The sequence below is a fragment of the Pantherophis guttatus genome, chromosome 2 (assembly GCF_059756535.1).
Source record: "Pantherophis guttatus breed Tessera chromosome 2, ASM5975653v1, whole genome shotgun sequence".
Lineage (NCBI taxonomy): Eukaryota > Metazoa > Chordata > Lepidosauria > Squamata > Colubridae > Pantherophis > Pantherophis guttatus.
Genome location: NC_142064.1, coordinates 35,310,369 through 35,336,986, shown reverse-complemented (window position 1 = coordinate 35,336,986; position 26,618 = coordinate 35,310,369). Strand labels below are relative to the sequence as shown.

Genomic DNA, 26,618 nt, shown 5'->3' with positions numbered 1-26,618 from the left:
AGTAGATGTCTTAAATATATTTTATTCCACTGTTTAAACCCCAGCCCCAATAAGACTCTGATAATCTTTTGCACTTACAGTCTAACCACTGTAATACAAAAGGAGAGGGACTGATAGGGAAGAAGAAATAAGTGAACACAGACAGTACGTACATACAGAAGACTTTTCAAAGTGCAAACACAAGGACTAAAAATGTCCAAAGTTGCTTTACAATCAGTCATCATAAAATCTGGAATCCAGAGACAGGGAAATCCATACACTTTAGTTGAAAAGTCAGTTGTGGTCATGAGGGTGTGATCCAAGTTCCATCCATCTTGGCCATCTTGACTTTTTTTTAAATATATCATTGGGACATCCCTCAGTATTGTTCTTTTTTTAGTCTGTTGATTCACAGTGTAAATATTTCAGTAGTGGCAATACTTTAAATTGTGACAGAGCTAATAAGAATTTGGAAAGGACTGGAAACACTCTCAGCATCATTTTCAACATCTGCTTACTAAAAAGTTTGGCATTGTGTGGATTTTTTGCAATTCATTGTTAACTAGTTGATGCTGACCAAGCAGAATAATACAAATGACATTTTATTTATTTATTTTATTTATTCATTTATTTATTTGTTAACAAGTACAAGGAAACAAGTAACAGTATAAACATAGACATGGACACATGAAAAAAATTGGCACAAATAAAAGGATATAAATAGGCAAAACATAGCTATAAACACATAGAATGATTACATATAAATGGGGACAGTAGGACAGGGACAGCAGGCACATTGGTGCGCTTATGTACATCCCCTTAGGGACTTCTTAAGAAACATGAAAGGTTCATGGTAGACAGTTTAAAGTAAAGGTATGGGGATTAGCGAGATTTAACAACAGGATCAGGCAGAGTGTTCCAGACATTTACTACTCTATTGCAGAAGTCATATTTCCTACAATCAAGATTAGAGCGAATTACATTGAGTTTGAATCTATTGATAGCCCTTGTGTTATTACGGTTGAAATTAAAGTACTCATTTACAGGTAGGACTTTTTGGTAAATAATCTAAGCATAGGTCGGAATGTAGACGGCGTAGTTTGAGGCTATCCAGACCTAAAATTTAAAGCCTAAACTTTTTTAGGAAGAATGTGTGTATAGGGAAATGTTGCCCATGTAAACTAAATAAATATCTTAATTCCATTAACTGGACAGTTTCTACTGTTTTTTTGTGAGCCAAAATGTCATGAAGTTGTAGATTTGGGCAAGCCCTCTCATTAAGATCTGAACAATGAGTGAAAGCAGGGATATAAAATAAAACTGAATAAAATAAAATTCAAAATCCAAGACTGGGATATATTTATTGGGATCCACTGAGACACCACAGAAGTATGAGGAATTGTCATAAAGTTTAATGTGAAAAACAGACTAATCCAGAAAGTGTTTCACTAATCCATAAACGTTTCCTTCTCAAACCCATCTCTCTTGCTCTCTAACGAAGGAAAACTTAACACACCAGGTTGTGTCCGGCTGGTGCTTGGCGGGAGTTGTCCCTAGAAAGTGGCACCCGCCCTGGTCGGGGTGGCTTCCTCCGCCGACCGTTCTCCAGGACGCTGCTTCGGCAGGCACCGCAATGGAGGAAATCCGGAGCCGCACCGTGAAAGGCCTCGCTGATCTGAGGGGCTTTTTCAACCTGACTCCGAAGGAAGGCGACAGCGCGAAGGCGGCAGCCGCAGCAGAAGCGGCCAACGCGGAGACTTGTGAGTGTCGGAGAGAGGGAGGCGGAGGGCGGGTCTCCTCCAAGCCTTGGTTTGGGCAAGACCGCCGGATTGTGGGGCTCTTCCGGCACGCAGCTCTCTTCTTCGAAGGGTGGAGCGCAGCCCCGTCGCCCCTTGGGGTTCGCGAGGCGTTCAGCTACTTCGGTTGGAAGTTTTTGTCCGGCCTCTTTTCTGCAAAGATCCCGAAGAGTTAAAAAGCAGGCAAAAGAGCACAGCCGCCCCGGAGGAAATCCTCCAGACAGGGAGACGGATCGAACAGCGGTTCTTTTTCTATAGGAAATTTCCAATTGAAACCCTCTTGACATTTGAAATCCTATCCAGCCCAGATCTGAATTTGAAATCCTCAGGGCTTTCTGAAAACTTTAAATAATCTTTCTTTGGGTGTTCAAATAATCCTTTGAAAACGCTTGGAGGTAGGATAAGCTTCCAGTTTCCTGGAAGGGGATAATTGATATATAGTTCATTCTAATTTTAAACATGTGGCATTTGAAGTCTTTGAGAGGAGAGAGTTGCCCAAGGTTAAGCAAATTTCATGTTATGTGGCAAGCATTTTTTTTAAAAAATTCATTTGAATTCAGAGAAAATTTAAAAATACAGTTATTTTTTTTAAAATTGGAGAGCCAATTTGATGTAATGGTGAAGAGATCAGGCTAGAAAAAGGGAGACTGAGTTCTAGTTTTGCCTTAGGTGCAAAGCTAGTCAGTGACCTTGGGCCAGTCATTCTCTCTCAGCTCTAGAAAGGAGGTAATGGAAAACTACTTCTGAACTCTAGTGAAGAAAACTGCAAGGGCTAGTCCAGCCAATTGCCCAGAGTCAACATTGACTTAAAGAAGTAACAAAAACCTTCAACACCTTCAACACCCAAAGAGACATACTCAAACAAAAAAACTTAAAGTTAATCGGGCCAAAGTACTAGATTTCATTATAGAAATTGGAAACAGCTATTTCATAAGGCTTGTGAACATCATGCAGTGTCATTTTGACTGGTAGCATTATTTGCTGTATTGCAGCTTTTTTCATGGTAGCCACAGCCAAGGAGGTGGACTTGCTCATTCACAAAATTATTTTTATAAATATCAATACAAGTAAGCTATCTCCTCTGTCCTTTATTGTAATTTCTTAATTAATGAATTCATTAAACTATCCCAATGTTGCTTTTCTACCAACAATTCAGAGTGACATATATAGAAAAAATAATATTTTTCTTCTTGATCAGTTCAAGGCAATATACATACATGGTGTTCCTGCCTTCTGTCATCCATAACAACCGCCCTGTGAGGTGGGTTGGACTGAGGGAGAGTAACTTGGATGACTTTGGGCCATGTTATGAATGACAGGAGGCAGGAGCATATCTCAACCAGCCTTCATATCTAAAAGAGACCTAAAACTCACTAGTCCAGTATGTTAGCCCCTGTGAGTTTTCTGTAAGAGCAAGCTGTGCTTCACAAAGAGAATATAGAGGGAATAGGGCAGTGATGGCTAACCTTTTTGCTGTTGCGTGCCAAAAGTGGGGGGGACCGCGGGAGGGTTGCGTGAGTGCATGCCCACACCCATAATTCAATGTGCCCCGCCCCCCCGGGGCATGCATACATGACCCCCCCGTGCTCCCCCCACTTTCAGTACGTGATAGCATGGTGGGCCCTGTAGGCCTGCTTTTTGCCCTCCCCAGGCTCCAGAGGCTTTCTAGGAGCCTGGAGAGGGTGAGCAGCCTTCCCCACACCCCCGGAGGCCCTCCAGAGGCCGGAAATGGCCTGTTTCCTGACTTCTGGTGGGCCTGAAAGGCCCAAAAATCAGCTGGAGGGCGCATGCATGCGTGCTGGAGCTAAGCTAGGGCAACATTCGCATGCCGACAGATATGGCTCACCATCACGGGCATAAGGAATGGCTTTGAAGAATGGTGGGACAAACTGCTTCTAAAGCAATGGTCAGATAAGAGAAGTGTGAGCCCTGTCCAAGAAAACAAGGTAAGTAAATATCCCAGACAAATACCATTCTTCTTCTTCCCACAAAGATAAAGTAAGGGAGGGAAAGCACATTCAGACTTGCAAGAGTCTGTTGCTATTGGCATTATAATAAAAGTAGTTGTGATCTATATGACTTTGGTTTCTTACTTTACCTTGTAGGGCTGACATCAAGCCCTTGAAAAGATCTTGCTTCAAGGGTCCTGTAGAAGGCACTCTTATGGAGATGGGCCTTTCAGTAGATGGGTTATTCTCACAGATTTTACTAAATATACACATTTGTTTCAGAGTAAGTAATCCCGGAGATAATCAGGTTCTGGGTTTTGTAGGATTTTAAAAACTTTAAATTATTTTTAAATACTTGATTCTAATTATATAAAGGGATATATGGTCCTGTGGAAAACTGAGAAAATAAAAATTAAAAACTATACCCATATTGCTTAATAGAAGTGTGATATACTAGCTTTAGATTCTGGACTAGAATCAGAAGGGTAAAAGTTAAAATCTAACTCAGCTGTAATAGTTACCAGATATTTGTGGATATTGTAACCCAGACTTCGTCATGGGAGTATTGTAACAGAAGATTCTCAACACTTTAGGGAAAAGTAAAGTAATTTGAATTAAGGCATTTAGGATTATTATCAGAATTTCCTCAGTATCACAGAAGTTGTGCTCTTTGTTTTGCAGTGCTTCCAGATGAAAAAGAATTTCAGCATGCTGCTAAAACTAATAATCTGGACACTATGGAAAGGTTATTTAGGAAAAAAGTTAATATTAATGCTGCAAATATTGTAAGTATAAAAGTATAGTGAATTTCTTTAACCAACAGATTCTATTTCTTCATTATTTAGGAAAAATAGTATTTATTCTTTAGTCTTTGGGACTTTTATTTGGCCTTCTCCCTGCACTAAAGATGTGCAATTCTGAGAATGGAGGCAAGCAGAAGGAAGCACAGTCTTGCTGTACTGGTCAATTGCTTCATTGAAACCTCAAAATTGGGCCCAACATTGGAAAAGAGACAACTGTGTGGACAATATGAGACTGGGGGACCAAACTTAGGGAATATGCAGCAATGGCAAAATGAACAGTATATATCCAGAACACAAGTTTGAAAAATTTAAGCAATAATGGCTCCTCTGTATATTATACGTTACATAAAAATATATGTTACACATACTTAGATATTTAAGACTCTGGTTTTTAAAGGAAAAGTAAGTGATGTAATGCAGGGGTGAAATGATACTGGTTCGGACCAGTTCGGGCGAACTGGTAGCGGACATTGGGGCTGGTTCGCCAAACCGGTAGCGACTGCTGACTGGCCACACCCCCAAACCGATCCGCAGCCCGCAGTCCTGTCATGCTTCCCTGCCTTCCATGCAGCCTTCCTGGCATTCCCATGGCCAGCTTGTGAAGGTAGGCAAGCGGAAGGCCACGTGGAAGGCAGGCAAGCATGGCAGGGCTGCAGGGAAGGGAGCTAGCAGCCTACTCCCTTCCCCGCAGGCCTGCCATGCTTGCCTGGATTCTGTGGGCCGAGTTCCTGGAGTGGCGCCAGCGGTCAAAGAGAGCAGGCAGGTGGCCAGGTGGGAATCCAGTGGGCTGCTTCGGAGGCACGGGTGGAAGGCACTGGCCTTTTCTGCAACATCCCCCTCTTTGGATCACCCTGCAAGAGGGGCTCTGCCTTTGCAGAAATGGGGCGGGATGTTTGTACAGAGGATTGGGGGGGATGTGCCGCCCTCCAGGATGGAGAGCAGGGCAAGAAGGCTCCAAGGTTCGCTTGGGCAGTCAAGCCAGATGGCGGAGGGAAACTGAAAGCATTGTGGGCTTCAGAATGGGAGAACGTGCTTCAGAATGTGCAGCTCCTGGCTCTAACAGTGAGTGACATATGTGATGTCAAGTTGGCTGTGCCCACCCAGTCACATGACCACCAAGCCATGCCAACTAAGCCAAGCCCATAGAACTGGTAGCAACAATTTTTAGATTTCACCACTGATGTAAAGATAATTAGGAACAGTTTGAATGTTTATAAAAGTTAAATGCAATCAATTACCTTTAGATGCAGTGGTTAAGGATATAGAACTTAATATTGTTTTGATGATTCTTGTTCATTTTATTAACTTGTTTTATTTATTCATTTTATCTTTCCCTTTTCTTTTCCTTTATATAGTTTGTTTCTGGAACATGACAAATAATGGCAATATCACCATTAATATTAATGTTTAAAGTTTTATAGAAACTTTAGATAATATAATAAACCTACTTCTATACATTTAATTAATCAATGAAACAATGAATTTTGAATTTTATATAAAGGTAAATCATTTGTTTTACTGAAATTTTACTATGTCTTTTTTTATCTTCTATCTACATTTTAAAAATAAAACAGAAGCTACACATTTTTCTGGGCTTATACTGTAGGTGTGGAGGCTTACAAAATGATGTGTTTTGGGGGATGTGTTAGGAAGGTGATGACCCATTAAACAGGATTACATATTAGCCATAGTTTAATTAACTCAATTTAAACGCTTCCTATGTCTAATTTTGCTCCTGATTTTCTGTGTTTATTCCCAATTATTTATTTCATGTTTTAGTTGAAGCGCACAGCCCTCCATTTTGCTGTTGCAGGAAATCATATATCTGCAGTTGACTTTCTTCTCCATCACAAAGCTAGAGTTGATATTGCAGATAAGGTATATGCAACTGATTTCTTACTGCTATGTTTATAATAGCTGAAATAGACTTAGAGGCTCCTTTATTAAAAAGAAGGAATCCACTAGTATCATTTTAGACTAACATATTTTCTTTCAAGGAATTTTAATAATATGTTTAGTCCAGCAGCTCCCAACCCTTTGGGTGCCAAGGACCAGTTCTGTGAAGAGAGGTTTTTCTGTGGGCAGGGGGGTTTCACTTGTTTGTGTGGACCAGGTTCTGGCATGCTGTGGACCAGTGGCATGCCACACACTGGGAGTAGGGGACCTCTTTGTTAGTTTAAAAAGAGGCTACCAGAGTCATTCTGATCTTTGGCTAGCATAGACTAAACATCTCTCCTCCTATAATACATTTAATGAAAACATTAATTCTAATATCTCTGATTAATCACACCCAGGCTATTGGAAAAATTGAATTAATAATATGTCATTATTCTGTCAATAATATGTCATAGGTTTTCCTGCTAACTAGATAAGAAATAAAGTGATAAAGCCATTCTAAAGGTGGCTAAAGGCAAAATTGAAGTGATGTAAGATTCAGTGGAGACACTGAAGATTTAGACAAGGGGATAGAAGGGAACTTATCAAATTTGCATACAACACCAAGCTGGCAGGAATAGCCAATACTCAAGATACAGAAGGATCTTGAGAGATTTGAACACTGGGCCCTATCTAACAAATAAAATTCAGTGATGAGAAATGTAAAGTTCTACATTTTGGCAAAAAAACCCAAATGCATAGATATAGAATAGGTGGTACCTGGCTCAATAGTAGGAACTGTGAGAGGGATCTTGCAGTCCTAGTGAACAATCACTTAAATATGAGCCAGCAGCGTGTTGCAGCTGCCAAAAAATCCAATGCAGTCGTAGGCTGCATTAACAGAGGTATAGAATCAAGATCACACAAAGTGTTAATACCACTTTATAAAGCCTTGGTAAAACCACACATGGCATATTGCACCCAGTTTTAATCACCATGGTGTAAAAAAGATGGCAAAACTCTAGAAAGAGTGCAAAGAAGAGCAACAAAGATGATTAGGACGCTGGAGGCTAAGACAGTTGCAGGAATTGGGTATGTCTAGTTTAATGAAAAGGACTAGGGATGATATGATAGCAGTGTTCTAGTATCTAAGGGGCTGCCACAAAGATGAGGGGGTCAACCTATTTTCCAATAAAACAAAGTTTTAGAAGACTAGTTTTGAATTTCATTGTCTCTTCGAAGTTTATATTTACTTATTTTACTTACTTTTGAAGCATGGCCTTACTGCAATTCATCTTGCTGCATGGTCCGGTAATTTGGAAATAATGCTGATGTTAATTAAAGCAGGAGCTGATCAAAAAGCAAAGAACCAGGTATGTTATCCCAAGATATAAACCAGCAACAACCATATATACAACACAAGGATTTCTAATTCAGTTTTCAGTAACTGTTCTTTCTTTTTCTTAGGAAGGCATGAATGTCCTACATTTTGCTGCTAAGAACAATAGTGTCAGAATAGTGAATTATTTTATCCGAGATCTTCACCTAATGGAACTCAATAAACCTGATGAGGTATTATAAGTGCAAAGAATATTATAAGCAATTAGACAATGGATATTAGCAATGTTTCTCTGAATACTTTTATTTAAAATACTGTGCATGTTTATAAATATGGTTACCATTAATTTTTTATCTGTATTTCATGAATATTGATAGAACAGACCTTTGTTTTATTCAGTGTTACTTACAGAGTGAGTCAAACCTGGCAAGATGCTGGTGGGTGCGGCATCATTATGCAAGTCTCATGGTGTGTTAATATTACATGTACATTTATAACGCACACAATTGCATCACAATGCTATGGCCATCTTTTTTGCCATCTTAGATGCGCACACACACACACACACAAGCCTATAGATATTGCTGGGATTGTGTATTTCTGGCTCCTCTTGATTAACCATACATTATGAATTACATTAACTGATCTGACATATATTCATAACGCCTATTTTCTGCAGTAATTCTGAGCATGCATCAAGATACCTGTCTGTTACTGGGCTAAATGCTGCATTTGGCCTGTAAATTTGGGGGCTACACTTCAAAAGTCTTTGCTCAAAAATATAAACTTTAAAATATAAATTTTAATTTAATTTTAATTTAATAAAAAAATAACATTCATTTAAAGGTAAAGGTTTCCCTCACACATATGTGTTAGTTGTTCCCGACTCTAGGGGGCGTTGCTCATCTCTGTTTCAAAGCCGAAGAGCCAGGGCTGTCCGAATACGTCTCCGTGGTCATGTGGCCGGCATGACTCAACGCCAAAAGGCGCACGGAACGCTGTTAACTTCCCACCAAAGGTGGTTCCTATTTTTCTACTTGCATTTTTTACGTGCTTTCGAACGTAAGCAACCTTTCAACCTTTCTGCTAGGTTGGCAGAAGCTGGGACAAGTAACGGGAGTTTACCCCATTACATGGCACTAGGGATTCAAACCGCTGAACTGCCAACCATTCAATTCACAAGCTCAGTGTCTTAGCCATTGAGCCACCACATCATATTAACATTCAGTTACTCCAATATAATTGATATGGTTGACTTCCATTTACTTTATGACTTTCTTCTTTTGTTTCTTTAAAGATTGCAAGCTGATAGCTACTTTTTGATGGGCTCTTACAAGCTTATAGGGGCTATGTGTGACCCTGAGGAATCTACTCTAAAAGATTATATATATACTGTGGGTCACATCACATATATAGTAATACAAGAAAATTAAAATTCTGATTTGAGCAGCATTCAGAAAATTCTCCATTAAAAAAAAAATACAGACCCAGTCTTCCTTTAGCACTTTAAAGAAGTTAGATTGGGAGTCCCCAACCGCTGGGCCACGGTCCACTACTGAGCTATGAGCTGTTCTGAACTGGACCATGGAAGTGTGCTCCATTTGCACAAGCAGTGGACATGTGGAGCTGTGTGCTGACATGCACTTGCTGGCTGCTCGTGTGGAACCATCCCCTCCCGCCCCCGCCAGTTTCCAAAACTGGAAAAGTTGGGGAAGTCTGAGTTAGATGATGGGACTGGAAGGCCATTGCTACATCCTGAGTCAGATTTGTTTAAGTAAAATACCCTTCTGGTGTGTCTTTTGTTCATATGGCACTTGTAGCGCTACCAGAAGACACTCAGGCAGAGTTTGAGCATCTTCTTGCTCAGCATTCTTGTAGATCACCTGTAGATAATTTTGTAGTTTGGCTGGGGACCACATGCAATCCAAAGGGACACATTACCTCCAACTGGGCGAAAACTTTGGGTAATTAATCTTTGAAGAATACCAATTTTCTTTCCTAGTGTCTTTTAACTTCACTTTTCTCACAGAAAGGGAGAAAGCCATTCTTCCTCGCAGCTGAAATGGGCCATGAAGAAATGATAAGTGAGTTGATTACCCTTAATTTATTCACCTCAGAAAAGGATAAGGTAAGCCTATTTATAAAGACGGTTCTTTGATTTTGTATGTCATATACTAAATTGTGAGAGAGGGTTCTTTTGGGAAATGGTGCAGACCACGAATAGACTACTGCTATTGTCCTTACATTTCTAGAGAGGTTTATTATATATTTTTAAAAACACTTATTTCTGAAATTTATCATTCATCACTAAACCTATAATATATGCTATGCCACACCTATTCCAAAGTCCATCTCATTTAAAGAGACTTACAAACATTTTTTTTTCTCTTTTGCTGAACTATGTTGAGCTAGACAGTTATCGTGTCTTTAGACCAGGGGTGAAATGCTCCCGGATCAGACCGGATCGCCTGATCTGGTAGTGATCTTGGCCGTGGTTCGGCGATATGGTAGCGATGGTGGAGCAAAGCTCCGCCCCTCCCCCAAGTGTCATTACTTCCTGGTTTTAACCAGGAAGTAATGTGTTTTTTACCTTCTGTGCATGCACAGGTTTTGTGCATGCACAGGTCTGCGCGTGCACGTGACATGCGAAATTTTGAGTAGTTTGGAGAACTGGCAAATGCCACCTTCAGCTGGCCCCAGAGTGGGGTGGGAATGGAGATTTTGCAGTATCCTTCCCCTGCCATGGCCCACCAAGCCATGTCCATCAAGCCACACCACACCCACCAAGCCACGCCCATAGAACAGGTAGTAAAAAAATTTGGATTTCACCACTGATGTACAGTATCCATCTAGAAGTTAGTTGGCTTCTGTTGCTATCAGCTGCTTTTATGAACTGCTGAAGTGGCTTTCGCACTGTGTTGGTGCGGGCGGGAACAGCTGCTATATGCTTGTAGGCTGTCAGTATCTTGGGCGGAGTGAACTAACTTCTGGCCTTTGCTTCCTCTTTCAGTTCCTGTGCTGTTGGCTTGCTGGAATCCATACCTGCTCCTTTTTCACACTTCCTTACTAAGCTACATTTTATCACAATATTCTCAACTGCAAATTCTCCCTCTGCTCTGTCACATGACGAGAATCTTTCTCCAACACACACACTGGGCCCTGAGTCCAATTCTTGTTTTAGTGCATATTAAGCATCTTGTTATCTTCCACTTAAGCACTTCCAGAGAAAGGGAATCCACCACTTCTTCAGTTATCATTTCACTGTCCTTACTTTTAAGATTGGTTTAACATTCACTTGAGATGTAGAAAAAAAATCTAAAATCAGCAGGTAGATTTTTTTTCAGGTGAAGTCACATTTTCTATTTATTGATGTCTAGTGAGTACCAAAGGACACTGATGCTAGAACAGGGGTCCCCCAACCCCTGGTCCATGGCCCACTACTGCTCTGTGAGCCATTTGGAATCGGGCCACAGAAGCTACATTGCTTTTTCACTGTCTTACATTTGTATTATGTCTATCAGAAGTCTGATTGCATTTTCTGTGAAAAAATCAGTAGAAAGTCATATTGGTGTTATATGGCAGTTTGCACTGAATGGGTGTGTCAATCCTGAGTGGCTCTGAGTGAGGGGGGGGGGCTTTGTGGACCACAAGGCTATTTACTCTCTGCTACTTTTACTCCCTCTCCCAGAATTTAATTAGCCAAATAATGAAATGATAATTTGTAAACATATTGAACAGGGTCTTAATAATATATATTTTAAAAGCATATGTTATTTGAAATGGCAGATTGCATTCTTATCAAAATACTAATGTACCAAACACCTGTATACATTCTTTTATTAAAGATAAATCTAGCATTCTGTTTATTATTCTTGGTTCAAGAATATTTGTTTTTAGTGACAATTCAAGCCTACATTCTTAGTTGTCTCTGTACATTTTTGTAGGAAGGAAACACTGCCTTGCATCTAGCAGCTAAAAATGGCCACAGTGATGTGGTAGAGATTCTTCTTCAGCAGTGGGAAGATATAAACGAATTCAATCAGGTAAAAAAACAAGAAATAGGCTGAAAGATGCATAAAGCAAAAATAAAAAATAAAAGGGGCATCTTTATTTTTGTAAATAAAAATGCAAGATGGCAACTCATGCTCAAAACTTAAGCAGGCTTTTACTATGTTACCTGGATGGGAAGAATGTAGAGGGGAGGTATGGTACTGTGACAGAGAAGGCCTGCTTCCTGGGTCCTAGAAGATGCCACAATCAATTGGACTCACAGCATGCCCATTCTGCCAAATTATACCAGACAGCCAGAAACAATTGAAGACAGATGGTCCCTCAAAAAATTAGGCCTTTCTGAACTCCACAATGTAAAACATTAAATTGAAAATGAATACAGCAATAGAGAGAGATGAAGGAATTGAAATGGAAGAGGAAAGAGAGAGAGGGATGGAAGAGTAGGGAGGAAGGAAGGGAAGGGAAAGCAGAGTAGGAGAGAAGGTAAGACGGGGAAAGAGGAGGAGAAGGGAAGGGGAAGTAGAGAAGAGAAGAAGGAGGTGGGGAAAGAAAGTTGGAAGGAGAAGAGGGAGAGGTTTGAGGAGAAAGATTGCTGTACAATAAAAAAAGATGAAGTGGAAGAAAGGCAACTCTGAATAAACAAATATAAATATATTAAGAAAAAGAATGAATTGTTTAAGAATAAAAGAGGACAAATATGTATGAATAGTAAAGTTAGAATTTAGGGATAAATGAAGGTGTTTATGTATGCAAGTATAGAAATACTGAGGTATATTCAAAAAAAAAAAGAAAGGGGGGAAGACGATATTGACAAAAATTGTAATTGAGTAAAATGTATTTGAATTTGACTAATTGTATAAGAAACGACCAACATTCTGTTCAAAAAAAAAAAAGAAAGAGGTGGGAGAGGAGAAAAGAAAAACCCCCAATAAAACTAGTTTTTTTTTTAAAAAAAAATTAGGCCTTTGTACCATGAATGGCTCTAAAGTAATACCTGGCGCCTTGAATTGTAATAAACCAATTGATAATCCATGCTGACTGCAGAGCAATGGGGTCACACAGGCATAACAAAGCATGCCCAACACCACCAACAGCACTGCATTTTGGACCAACCGTTTCTCTGGAGTAGTCTTCAAGGATAGCCCTATATGGAGTTCATTACTGTAATCCGTGTAATTATATCTGCTGTGGATGGTTTTGTTTATAGATGTTTTATTATTGACTGTTTGGTAAATTGTCATGAGTCTATATTGATTTGGTGATATACAAGTAAAATCAATCATTGTGTATGATCGGTACTAGGGTTACCATTATTTATGAGATTTTTATCAATTATTAAACATGAACTCCCTATGAAAAAAAAATAACTGCTGAAATGAAATGAAAAATACATATTTTGCAATCCCATATCAAAAGTTTCAATACAAAAATTACCTTTAATAATTCTTCCATTTTATAGAAATGATCTGAAAAAATGTTCTTAACTCCTATGAGCCAATATTGGGTATATAAGCAGTTGTATCTGACATTAATGGCATATTTCCTTTTTGTATTGTTCTTCAGAATGGCGAAACACCGTTTTATATGGCTGTTGAAGGAGGCCACGAAAAATGTGCTGACCTCTTACTGGAAGCCGGAAGTGACATCAATATTTTGAACAAAGTATGTAGATACACATGGTGTTCTTTATTAATTTACTGAGATAATATTTCTTTGAATTTTCCTTCTTGTGAATTAAAAACCAGATAAATTGCTTTTGTGAAATTTGTATTAAAGTATAGTAGGGCTGCCAGATCTGGGGTGCAAAATCCAGATGATCACTAAATTTCAAGTTCTCTATATCATTTGATGGTATTCACCTGGATTTTTATAGTCCCAGTTAACTCATTTTCATCTCACTTTTGTGTCTTCTTTATTACTTATTTTTCTAATAAAAAGGATCTTGATGCGACATTAATATACAGGTTCAAGGAAACTGAAGGAAACAGTAATAAAATTATTGTTAATAGTATGCCTTAAGCATACCACTAATTCAAATTAATGATATGGAACAGCTATTAGGGAAATAGCAATAATGATTTTTTTAAAACTTCATTTTCTGCTTTCCATGTCATCCAGCAATAATCCAGTGCATATTTTCTGAGAAGTAATTTTGTTTACTATGAAGCAAATATACAAATGTAACTTTAGCCTGATACATTTAGCTAAGGTGACATGATTTTGATTTGGTAAACTATAATTTTTCTCCATTCTTAACCATTTTTCTCATTTCACACACCCACATTCACAGAAAATATTGCATCTTAAACAGTAGTGGGTTTCACTTACCTTCGCTACTGGTTTGGAACTGTGAGTGTTTGCATGTGTGTGCTTGCTTTGCTTACACGTGACACTGCGCATGCAGAAGAGCATCCATGATGATGTTCAGGTGGGTGGGCGGAGCCTCCCACCACCGCCACTACCGGTTCGCCGGAACTGGAGCAAACCGGTAGAAACCCACCACTGATCTTAAATCATATTTCTTTTATTTGAGTAGCATTAGAAACAATGGCATAAGGCACCAGAGTTTCTCCATCAGAACTAAATACATAAGGAGATGAGGTAGAAGGGAATATAATGTATTTGACGTAGACTTTGATAAAACATGAAATAACTGTGGCAAAAGATAAGGAATTATTCTCCAAATGTGTTTTTGGAGATTGGCCTAATTAATTTTTCTGAAATAATTTTTGTTATTAGCATAATTGTACATATCTTCGAAAAACACAGCTTTGAATTACATTGTACTATTAACATTCAAAATTATTTCCCCTTCTTTTAAACATATTTCTTTCAGCACAATGCCAGTGCATTGCATGTTGCAACCCAAAATGGACACACACCTTTGGTCAAATTTCTTATCAGTCATAATATTGATCTGGATGCTCAGTCTCAGGTGATTTTTTTGTTATTGTTGTTTTCTCATATGTTATATCCCTAAGATGTCTTGACATTCTCTGAAAGCGGTGATAGCTACAGCTATGCATAATTCAAGACATAAAAGGGGAAGAACCACAGTCTGCCTAAATCAATTAAGCATTCTATTTTCAGTTTTGCTGAGTGAATATTAAAATATGCCTAACTCTGAAATAAATATAAGTAAAATAAATATAAGTAAAAATGTTCAGCTGGAGGAATTGTCCCTTAACATTTTTAGATATACAATATATCTACTACATACATTTGCTACGGTTGCAAGAGATTCCTTTGCAAATAAATTTGGGTGATGTCTTTGAAGTTGCTTTAGCAGTGCAACAAACATTAGAATCCAAGTGTTCATCCTCCTCATTCGAAAATCCATCACATAATTTAACTATAAAAAGGTACATAATTAAAATTTTGTGCAAAAGCAGTAGCTGTGATTTGAAAAAAGGTTGAATGAAATTACAGTTTTAAAAAACCTGGATTTGAAAAATTGGCAGGGCAGAATTCAGCAGAATTTCTTAATAAGAAGAAGTAAAAATTGTAAACAGTATGACAAACAGTCAATGTGTTTGTGTGACGAGATACAGCATATGCAAATAATTAAGATTATAATTATAATTTAACAAAATTGCAAAAAAAATGATTGGTAATACTAGTCTTCTAACAAGAACATTAAAGAGAAGAAGACTTTTATCAAATCTATATATTGCTCTTTATAATTAAATAATCTTAATTTATTTAGGACTGTAGCCAAACAGTCTGTATCAGAGCTGTCTACAAAGAGGGATCAAAAAAGTCAAGATGATGGCCAGTTATGATGGTCAGTTGCATAGTTGTGATCGCCATCTTGACTTCTTCTTGGAGGATAGCCTTGGTCCAGGGGTGAAATGCTCCCAGTTCTGACCGGATCACCCGATCAGGTAGCGATGGAGGCAGGTGGTTCGGAGAACTGGTAATAAAAATCCCTGCCTCCCTCCATGCCCAGCTGAGCCGCGCAATCATCAGAGGCTTTTTTTCTTTTAAATGGCTCTGACGATCCCAGCTGAGTTGCCTGATTGTCAGAGGATTTTTTAAAAAACCCTCTGCTGATCAAGGCAACTCAGCTGAGATCGTCAGAGCCATTTAAAAGAAAAAAAGTTTTTTTCTTTTAAATGCCTCTGACAATCCAAGCTCTGACGATCCCAGCTGAGTTGCCTGATTGGCAGAGGGTGTTTAAAAAATCCTCGTCAGAGCCTTTTGAAAGCATTTTTTTACAACCTCTTCGCCAAAGAGGTTGTAGAAAAAATGGTTTTAAAAGAAAAAAAAATTGGCCACGCCCACCCAGTCACATTACCCCCACCACCACCAAGCCACGCCCACAGAACCGGTAATAACAAATTTTAGATTTCACCACTGCCTTGGTCTATGCTGTTATAAAACTCTACAACCAGCATGATAGACATACCATGGGAGAAGTTTGTTGAATTATGTGAATTTGAAATATCTATGATCAAGAGAGAGGTATTTTAACATTCTAACATGTTTGAAATAAAACTCAAGTTTTGTAGTGGATGTAGTACTCATAAAGTTCAATGAAAGTAAATGCATTAGCTAGCCATCTGAATAGTGGCTTTTAGTGGAATAATGGAAATTTTGAATAACCTTATTGGAATAATATACTCAATTTGTTAATACAGGATTTCACCCTATTTTAAAACTTTTCAACCTGGTCAAGCATGATTTCTTATTAATAAGAAATAGTTTCATGATGTTATTTCTCCTCTCTTTACAGAAAGATAATTCTCCTCTACATTTGGCTATCACAAAAAACAACTTATCAGTGATAAATAGTTTAATAAAGGCAAACCATAACATAAATTGCCTAAATAAGGTAAGAAATTCTTGTTAAAATCATGTAAGTTGAATATTGGACATAATATTTTTGTGTGTGTTTGTGTGTGTGTGTAAATATTATAATTTGATTTATGGCTTGGCTGCTCATTGTCCAGACTACTGCTTTTGACTTTCAGATTTCCATGAAACCAGCACAACCCTCTGAGACAAAATTACCAGGGAAATAACCCTTGAATTTTTAACAAAAATAGAGGAGAGAAAATCTCCATTTTAGAAGTTCAGATTCTTAGCTCCCGAGACATCCAGCTACTTTTCCTAATTTCCACATAAATACATACAGAGAAGCAAACAACAACATTGCCATGTTTATTTTTATAAAAGTTTGAATAACTTGTTTACTCTGATTTTTAAAATATTCCAGAATATTTTAGGCAGAAATTAATATTTAAAACAATTATAATTAAAAAATACAGGTACAGATTTGGATGGATACACATTTGGAATTAAATTGAATGGGAGAAAGGGGACTGCCATTGAGAAAGTGCACTGCCTGATCCATATCTCTATATTTGCAAGAAGAGGAAACTTGCAACAGGCCCTGAGCCAAACCTATTCATTGCCATTTTAATTCCATTCTTTGCATAATGCGAATATTAACTTCTTTGTTACATTTTTCTAATGCAAAAGATTTTTGAATAATATTATCCTTTACATCTACAAGAGACATCAAACACCTTTACATCTGGCAGCAGACCTTGGAAATGTGGAAATAATAGAAACACTGCTAAAGGCAGGCTGTGACTTCAGCGTGGTAGATAAGGTATTCATAATTCTATTAAAATGCATTTCTCCTGCATGTTTTGGTTTGGTTTTCAGATTATCCCTTATTAAAATAGAATTCTTGACTTAGGTTATCCCTTAAAACTTGCAACAGGGTTAATGGAATAAGACCTGTGGTGCCAGACATAAAATAACAGCATTTGTTCTTTGTATTTGTGACATAAAGTAGTACAGGTAATCCTCGAGTTATAACTGTAAGGGAGCCTGCCCATTGTGGTTGAAAGTTGGGAGGGCAGTTAAGTGAACCACCTATCTTAACGACTTCCCCATCTGTGCTCTCCCCAATGCCTTTGTTAAATGAACACATGGGCTGTTAAGTGGAAAAATCAGGCTTCTAAATCTAAGTAGTCGAATTCTATAGTTATAAGACTTCCCATTACAGGACACCATTCTTAACATTTTGGTTACATTCACCCAGCATACTTAACTGGGATACCAAGTTGGTCCATTTCCTGGAATCACATACTACCTTAAGTATGAGCTAATCAAAGATGTCAGGTTTCATTACACCAAAACCAAGTCAAAGTTAAGATTACCAAATTTAATCATGTCCAGTGAGTGAAACCATTAGGTTTTGTTTACCCCGGTTAAAGGTGTTGTGTGAACACAGCCTTTGTGGATAATGAGGATGATGATAGAGGTGATGTAATAGTTATGTTTGCAGCCTTGATTTTCTTTACTTACCCAAGAGCAGATTTAATTCCAGCTTTGTTAATAACATTATTGCTGCCTAGATGAGATTGTCCACAGCAAAATGAATTAAACCCTGTGCAACTTTAGAAAGCAGGTCATTTATTAGATCTTTGTGAGGGATATCTTAAAGCAGTGCATCATAGCAGATAGTTTGTTGGGCTTTGACTAGGAAGATTTGAGTCCAAATCCTTGCTTCCACAATGAATTATCAATTAGCCAATGCTAGGCCATCAATTTCTTTGTAATGTTATGAAGCGCCTTTAACAACCAAAAGAGATGGGTAAATGGATAAATACATAACTTTTTAGGCTTTATTTGAATAGAATTGAATTGAATTGGATTAATCCAATATTAGTGTATGCTCCCAGCACAGTAATTTTACCATGAAGTCAGGGAACTACAATGAATCCAAAAATTCATTGGTAATTTGGCAGCTGCAAGATAGAGAGAAGATCCTAGAAATGAGATGGTTCCATTTCTCTATTCTCTTCTGCGGCTTCTGGGTTTTTGTTGTTGTTTTTCTTTGTATCAGAATGCATTCAATAAGAGGGACATTATTTTGAAAGTAAAATAGCTAGTCTAAATATTTTTCAGAGGTGTTTGCAGGGGGAATGTAAAAAAAAAAAGACACAATGTAGGTCAAAGTAGCACAAAGTCTTTTTAGGGATGTGCAATGTCACACAGATATTAAGAAGGGGTGGAGGCGCTTTGATCTGCTGGATCCTGTGCTCCTGCTATCTGGTAACACTATTTGCAACAGAGGCCAATTATTGTGAAGTGACAGATGGATTTCCCTGATGGTGGAAAAAACAATCACTCATTTCTGTCTACCATGAGGTGAGGCTGAAACTGGGGAAGGAGCTAAATTTTAACAGTTGGCTATATCAGAGATTTATCTCTGTTTCAGAGCCTAATATCCACTCTTGCTTTACTAAGATTACCCACCCTGGATTACTGTACTCGCAGCACCTGATCCAAGACACTTCTAGAAAAATGAGAGACACTTTCCCCTCCTTTCACACCTCACTTGATTTGCCCACATACCTGCCACCATTCAATGCATAAATTGGTGGTAGTTAAAGCAGGAGGGCACTAATTCCAGTCTGGTGACATAATGCATGATCTTCTCACTTCAATATGTGTACCACAGTATGATGTGCCAGCAGCCATGTTGGTAATTTCGCTAGGCACTGCTCCTGCAGGACCACACACCACAACCATGCACACAATCTGCTAATGTGACTTGCAGGACACCATGCATGGAATCTTGGAGGGAAGTGTAAATGGGACGTCAGAGAGTCATATCTTTCTGCTAGCAGACAGCTTGACTGTCAGCCACACTACCCACTGAAAGTGACCAATATGTACTGGGTAGATTATTAGCTCAATTATTACCGAAGCACTCATGTCATGTGTAAGGTTATCTATTGGGAGAAAATGGAAAACATCCATTTAAATTAGAAAAAAAAATCAAAGTGCTTTTTGTTATGGGGATGGGAAGAAAGCTGTATCGTGAAGGCATCTTTCAAGAACTACTATCCAAACAGCATTGAACCAAAGTGGGGCATGTAAATGTACCTATAGCCACTAACTCATTTTTTAAAAAGTCATCTCAAAATTCTACAAATTTAATAGGTTGGAAATGCTTGCGCTTTTACATGGAATGGTAAAAAGCAATAGTTGGCTGGTTTGCAGGATTTTTAACTTTTTAAGAAGAAATAGAGAACCCATGGAAACATTTTACCTACTTAGATACAGAATTATATTTAGATGGCTATAAAAATTGCTTGTTGCTGGCCAAAATGACTTTTTAAAAATGTTTAAAAAACACTTCTCAAGATACATGGTGGTGAGATTAGAGTTTTGCAATATATTCAATACCTCAGCACAGATTTTGTGTGTGTGTTTAGTTTAATAACTGACAATGTTTACATTTTAGCAAGGAAAAACCGCACTTGCTGTAGCATCCAGAAGCAATCATGCCTTAGTTGTAGACATGATTATAAAAGCAGAGAGATATTACCTCTGGAAACAGGTAGGACACAACTTATTTAGCTTTTCTGGTCAAGCATGTTTCTTCATTCTATTGAATTTCATGAGCAAACTAACTTATTTTTAGTTCTGGAGTTTGAAGCTTCCTTGCAGAACTGGTAGAAAATGTTAGATCAGAAGTATCCCATTTCTTTCTTTTCCCTTTCCACTTTGCCCAGCAGTCCTTCCTCATGTCATCATGATAAGATATTAAGAAGTTAAATTCTTAGGTTGCCTTTTAACTTCTTCTATTTACTAACGAAGTCTTGTCTTTCCAGGTTTTTTTCTTATCTGATAGTGTTAAAAACTGACAGAAGAAATCATTGTATTTATAGAAATTGGTAGTTTCCAAAGACAGTTTTCATAAGTGTAATCCAAAATGTGTCTGCTTAGATATGTTGGCTGCTGCCAGGCAAGAAAGACCAGGTCCATATGTAAAGATCCAATAAACTGGTTTATTGCAGCCTGTGCATAAGAATATTCCCAACTAACAGCACTTGCTTGGAATTAGATAAGGGTCCACAGAATTCAAGGTGGGTTGAACTTAGTCTGCTTGTGGCTACATACGAATTCTAGGCTGATCTGACTTTTGACTCCACTCTCAGGTTCTGCCACTCTTCCTACATGTGCGTATTATAAAACAGAAAGCTAGATAAGGCAACAATCAGGTACGTAGAATACCAAATACATTTAGTATCATCAGCCTACCTAATCTAGTTACTAATTACCTCCTTGAATTAAGGTGTCATCTGTGTTGATGCTAGTGCAAGATTTTGACAGCTTATTACTTGCACACACCCCTCCCACTTCTCCATGGCCATTTCATTTTCCCCATCCTGGTAATGTGGGACCCTGGACTTGTTCCATGTTCCAGCCCTAGATGTCTTTTTCCTTGACACTCCTGGGAGAAGGTCTGTAGAACAGGACCCATGGAAATATGGCAAATCTATTCAGCCTTTCACTGTATAAAGTTGTAAAACCTCCGTTTTTGCTGAAGAGAAGTTCTACTGTATGGCATTACTTTCTCCTGCTGAAAACAACTGAAGATAGAGGACAGAGTAGGAGTTGCAAATAAAATAGATTTAATTTGGTTTTCTTACCTGGCTTTCTTAATGCCATGTGATAATATTAACTACATGGATAGAGAAATATACATCTTCCCAGTTGTCTCATGTGTGAACCTGGTATGGATAAGATTTTTTTAGCAACTGTTTTGTGCCATAAGGGAATAGAAGGGCTTTGGAGGCTAGATAAATATATCTGCTAATCTTATTACAAACAAAGGCAAAGGAGGAAAATGATATTCCATTATGAAGAGTGGCCAAAGAAAATAAGAACAAGTATTGATTTTTGAACAAAGAAACTGCCTCTCTATAAATGTTTGCTATAGGCAAACAAGGAGAGATCACTTCCACAATATTCCCTATGATGTTATAAGCTATTTCCTTATCAATGGAAAGGAGCTATGAAATAATTTTGTGCAGATATATAGATTGTATAAAAGAAGTAGGACAATTTGGGGGAAGCAGAGTATACTGCATGCATTTTTTTAAAAAGTCCCAAAGCATGATTTGTGAGCAGATTTCAGCATTGTCAAGCCTCAATTAATACTCCAAGATGCATCAGCCAGAACTTGGTGAACAAGGCATATGAAAATGAAGAACTGAATACCTCTGAAGGATTTGACATTCAGTACCTAGAGAGCCAGTTTGATGTAATGGTTAAAACTTCAGGCTGCAAGCTGAGTTCTAGTCCTGCCTTTGGCACTTGGGCCACTTACTTTCTCAGTCCTGGGAAGGATGCAATGGTAAACTGTTTCCAAAAAACCTTGTTGGACATAATTCAATTGGGCATAATTGAACAGAAGGAAAGAAAAACATGTATCCGACATGATTAACATTTCTAAAATATGTAGAATAATATCCAAAGATTATAGTTGAGAGTGAAAGCAAATTAGTTGAAGAACACATGATTTAATCTCTGAAATTTCTTTTTCAGGAGCATCACTGTAATGATGTGTCAAATATTAATCTATCTTTTAAACAAGATCACAACCTGCAGACAAAACAGATCCGTGCATCTCTTTGGAATCTAGCATATAATGGATTAAAAATGCGAGACTGGGTAAAACTGGCACAGTTTTGGAAGTTTACAGGTGAACAAATCAAAACAATAGAAGAACAGTGGACAGGTAACTTGATGATTTAAAAAAACAACCACCAGTGTTTCCATTCCAAATACAGGAAACTTAACTAAAATCCAACATATTATTTCTGAGTGATATAGACTTCTTCTTTATAAATGTCAATCCTGCCAGTGAGAATTGTCACTGCCAGTCAGAATAAAATAACTATTGGATATTCTTGCAAATGTTGTTTCTAAGGTAACATAGAAAAATTTATATGTGATTGTGTGCTTAAGGAAAAACAAAGCACAATTTCATTACAGTATGTTGAATGTGTTAGAGAATAAGACTTAAGATCATTAAAAATCCTTCCAATCAGTTTTAATGAGACTGTAGTTTTCATTTTGTGAAGTTTTTTAAATGTTAAAGGAGTATATCATCACATAGGCCAGTCAAAATTCAAGACACTAAAAAAAAAGGATTTACAGCCCACCTTTATGAACTTCATCACTATCCAAGCTGCAGTTTTCAGTATTTATCAGGTGTCTATTTCAATATTTACACTTCTTCAGAATAGATTAAGTAAAAAGCATTTTGGAAATTGATAATTCTTCTAGTTCTTGCTGTAAACAAGACAGGACTACATTGTAGACAGAAGATAGGTAGTGTCATATTCCTCCCACTCTATTGAGGGAGGGCTGTTCAATTCTAACATAGATGGACTCTTTTACCCCTCTTTCAAACCACCTATCTCCTATCTACAACGGAGTCCTTTCAGCAATTCCAAGAAGATTCCACAACCATTTGTACTCTGATTCAGGTGACCCCCAAGTGGCCTAAAAGGCTCTCCCAGAGAGTGCCAACAATCAGATGACTGCAAAGAAATACAATCCTTCCACCACCACCCCACCATCCTGTCAGAACCTATCCTTCCATCCTCCCACCATTTAGTATCAACTGTCAATACTTATCCTTCCATCCCCCCAGCATCCAGTCACAACTGAAGAAGCTTCTACTTCTTCCTCAAAAAGCGATCCAGTTGCCTTATGAGCATCTTTGAGAAAACTATGACATGGATGACTGAGAATCTCCCTAGACAATTATATTCCTTCATCAAGATTTCATGAATATCCTATTAGTATATATGAAATAGGAGCCTCATTCCATTACATTCTGAAAAACTATTTTTTCTGCTTGATTACTCTTCAACTACAGGGTTGGACTAGGCATATAAATACTATAGAAGACCATTCCTCCCTTACTGTTGAACATTTAGGAACCTCCACTGATAAAAACAGATAGACAAAGCATCTTTATCCCTTCATTAAAAACAAACATAGAAACTTTTCCCCTTGACTATGGTCTAAAATAAGCTACTTTGCATCCCAACTGATTGTCCTTTCAGCACCTATATTTATTGATTCCCCATACCAGCTTAAATCTGCAATGTTTTATTTATATCTTAAGAGGAGGCCTTTCTCCAAATGCTTTGGTAAGATAAATGCATTAGGAAGAGGTGCTTTCTATGGCATAAACATACTCTGAGCTTTCAAAGGAGATTCAATTTTTAACAAAAGAATAAAATGTTTTGATTGCCCCAGGATTTTGTTTATATGTTGATGTCCTTTGTACATCTTTCAGCTGTTGAATTCTGTCTTATTTAATATTGTGGCACAGCTTAGATGCTTATTATTTTATATTGTTGACATTTTAAACTTTAGCTACTGCCCAGGAGCATACTTTCTGATATGAAAAATAACTATTTTTGTTTTGTTTCCATAGAGCACTAAAATACCTAACTATGAGGAGACAGGCAATAGAAACCTTTCCAAATGAATATCCAGCTGTAGATGGGAACACCAAAGCTGTTTAATTCTTTCTGTTCCTGTTATTATTTTCTCAAAAATCATACTTGCCAAAGCCACTGTCTCACCCACAGAAAGATACAGAATTCCCATAACTTTCATCCTAGATAACAAAAACAATTTAGGAAATAACATTTTGACTGCTAATGTGGTGAGGTGGAGGTGGAGAATAACAGTCTCCTACAGCTTTTTAATATAAAAAAAGACTAATGTCATCATTTTTTAAATGTCTCATTTGTGTAATATCGTCAACATTTCTGTCATTGCAATCTCTATAGTGGTAGATCTCTTCATATTTCCCCTCAAGAATTAGTGGAGGGAACAAAAGGTTAATAGGCCTGATCTTCATTATGCTGTATCCCTACTAGTCTCATCCACCTTCCCTTTCCAACAAAAAGGTTTAAGAATCTAGGTAAACTCTTGAAACAAATCTTTGCAGCCAAAAATGTGACAGAGAAGCATTTCTCCAAACAGTAAGCTAACATGTTGTATATTATCCTCTAGGGGGAAAGAGCTACAAGGAACATGGACACAGAATGCTTCTTATCTGGTTACACGGTGTTCTGATGGCTGGCCAGAATCCTATTAAACATTTATATGAGGATCTGATAAGCCTGGGATTTCAACAACTGGCTGGTGAGCAACTGTTGTAAGAGCATCACACTTAGAGCCTGTTAGAGTAGTTCACCTTTCCCTTTTGGAAAAGATTAAGGACAAACACAGTTAGATTACAGAAAGCTGATTTACAGACATGCTCTTACCTGAAAGAGTCTTCAAACAATATTTCCTAGTGAGCAGCCCCTTAAAAACACTTGAAGCAGCTTCTTTCCAAATGACATTATTCACCTAGTTCAGGGGTCAGCAACCTGTGGCTCTGGAGCCGTATGTGGCTCTTTCACCCCTCTCCTTCACTCAAAATATGCATCACACATATTTTGTGTGACATCAATGTGCGACACCTGCTGGCATGTGATTTATTGAGCTTTTCAACTCCGATAAGCCAACCATGGATAAATCCAAGAAAAGAAAAATTTCAGAAGAAAACAGAACGTTTAATTCAACTACATATGCTAGTTTTGTGGCCACTCAAGAAATAGTCAGGCAACCGAAGGGTTTGTTTTCTTTTCTGTGGGAAATGGGTCCAAACGGCTCTTTGAGTGTTTAGGGTCACAGACCCCAGACCTAGTTCTTATTATCCAGTCTTGCTCCAGCAGAATAGCTTGCTACGGTAAAAGCAGGAGGTTCCATATTTCAAACAGGGAGAGTCTCTAGACCAGTGTTTCTCAACCTTAGCCATTTTAAGACATGTGGACTTCAATTTTCAGAATTCCCCAGCCTGACTAGGTGACTTGGGGCCACTCAAATTTCTCAGCCCAATCTACCGCACAGGGGGTTTGTTATGGAAGAAAATAGGAGGAGAGAGAGCACCGGGTATGCTGCTGAATGAAAGGGGGATATAAATCAAATACAAAAATGGAGAGGTAATGCAGAGAGGGAGAACATGCTCTTTTAAGCAAAAAGAAAAAAAAAGAGCAGCAACGTAAGTATGCTGGACGGGCAGAAGTATAATCAAAATTTCTAACAAATAAAACAAGAGGCTGCAAATAGAGGTAGTCCTTGACTTACAACCACAATTGAGCCCAGAATTTATGTTGCCAAGTGAGAAATTTGTTAAGTGAGTTTTGCCCCATTTTACGACTTTTCTTGCCACATTTGTTAAGTGAACATTGCAGTCGTTAACTTAGTAACACCGTTAAGTGAATCTGCCTCCCCCATTGACTTTGCTTGTCCAAAGGTCACAAAAGATGGTCGCATGACTCTGGGACTCTGCAACCGTCATGAATATGAATCAGCTATCAAGCATCCGAATGTGACCATGGGGAGGCTGCAACGGTCATAAGTGAAAAATGGCCATAAGTCACTTTTTTCAGTATCGTTGTAACTTCAAACGGTCACTAAATGAATTGTTGTAAGTCAAGGACCACCTGTATAATTATGGATGCATGAATATATTTCTAGGCAAAACCCACGCTCAGTGTGCTTGATAGATTTTAGGTAAGCACAGAATTGCAACTGAAAAGCCTGTTGACTTTGCAAGCATATAAGAAACAAGGTAGCAGTAAGCTTGTCAATATATCCATTTTCTTAGTACAATAAAAGCAAAGACGCCAGTTTTATTTTGAGAGGGATTTCTTTCAGCTTCATAAATCTGTAATAATTTTAGTTTTAATTTTAAATAACTACATATGTATTTTGTGTAAAATTGCAGCAGATGGTTTTGAGTGGCTACTAAACTTTGTATAGTATGCCTGAACCTATTCACACCTCAAAAAGATTAAAGGCATATTTGTGTTTTCTGAATTCTAACAAGAATATTTCTTCTTGCAGTAAAGTTCAGAGCAGAAAATAATGCTGGCACAGAATCCAAGAAATGTTCGGTTTCATGAAATTCAAGGGAATCTGAAGCAATGAAATAGGATAATAAATGAGTATTAAAATATTATTTATAAACAAA

The 26,618-nt window shown here is 37.9% G+C and overlaps 1 protein-coding gene across 2 annotated transcripts; it reads left to right on the top strand.

Moving 5' to 3' along the window:
* Positions 1–1,532: 1,532 nt before the first annotated feature.
* Positions 1,533–26,618, top strand: ANKDD1B (ankyrin repeat and death domain containing 1B). Of its 2 annotated transcripts, XM_034441123.2 has the most exons (15): positions 1,535–1,739; positions 4,406–4,509; positions 6,307–6,405; positions 7,677–7,775; positions 7,870–7,974; positions 9,771–9,869; positions 11,686–11,784; positions 13,316–13,414; positions 14,589–14,687; positions 16,488–16,586; positions 17,271–17,369; positions 20,022–20,117; positions 22,112–22,304; positions 24,608–24,739; positions 26,492–26,618. In XM_034441123.2, exons 1-15 carry the CDS (start codon positions 1,613–1,615, stop codon positions 26,548–26,550), a joined length of 1,608 nt encoding a protein of 535 aa, XP_034297014.1. In that variant the 5' UTR covers positions 1,535–1,612; the 3' UTR covers positions 26,551–26,618. The 2 variants fall into 2 exon arrangements, with proteins under 2 accessions (XP_087741937.1, XP_034297014.1); XM_087885811.1 differs by lacking the exon at positions 14,589–14,687 and having other exon boundaries at positions 1,533–1,739.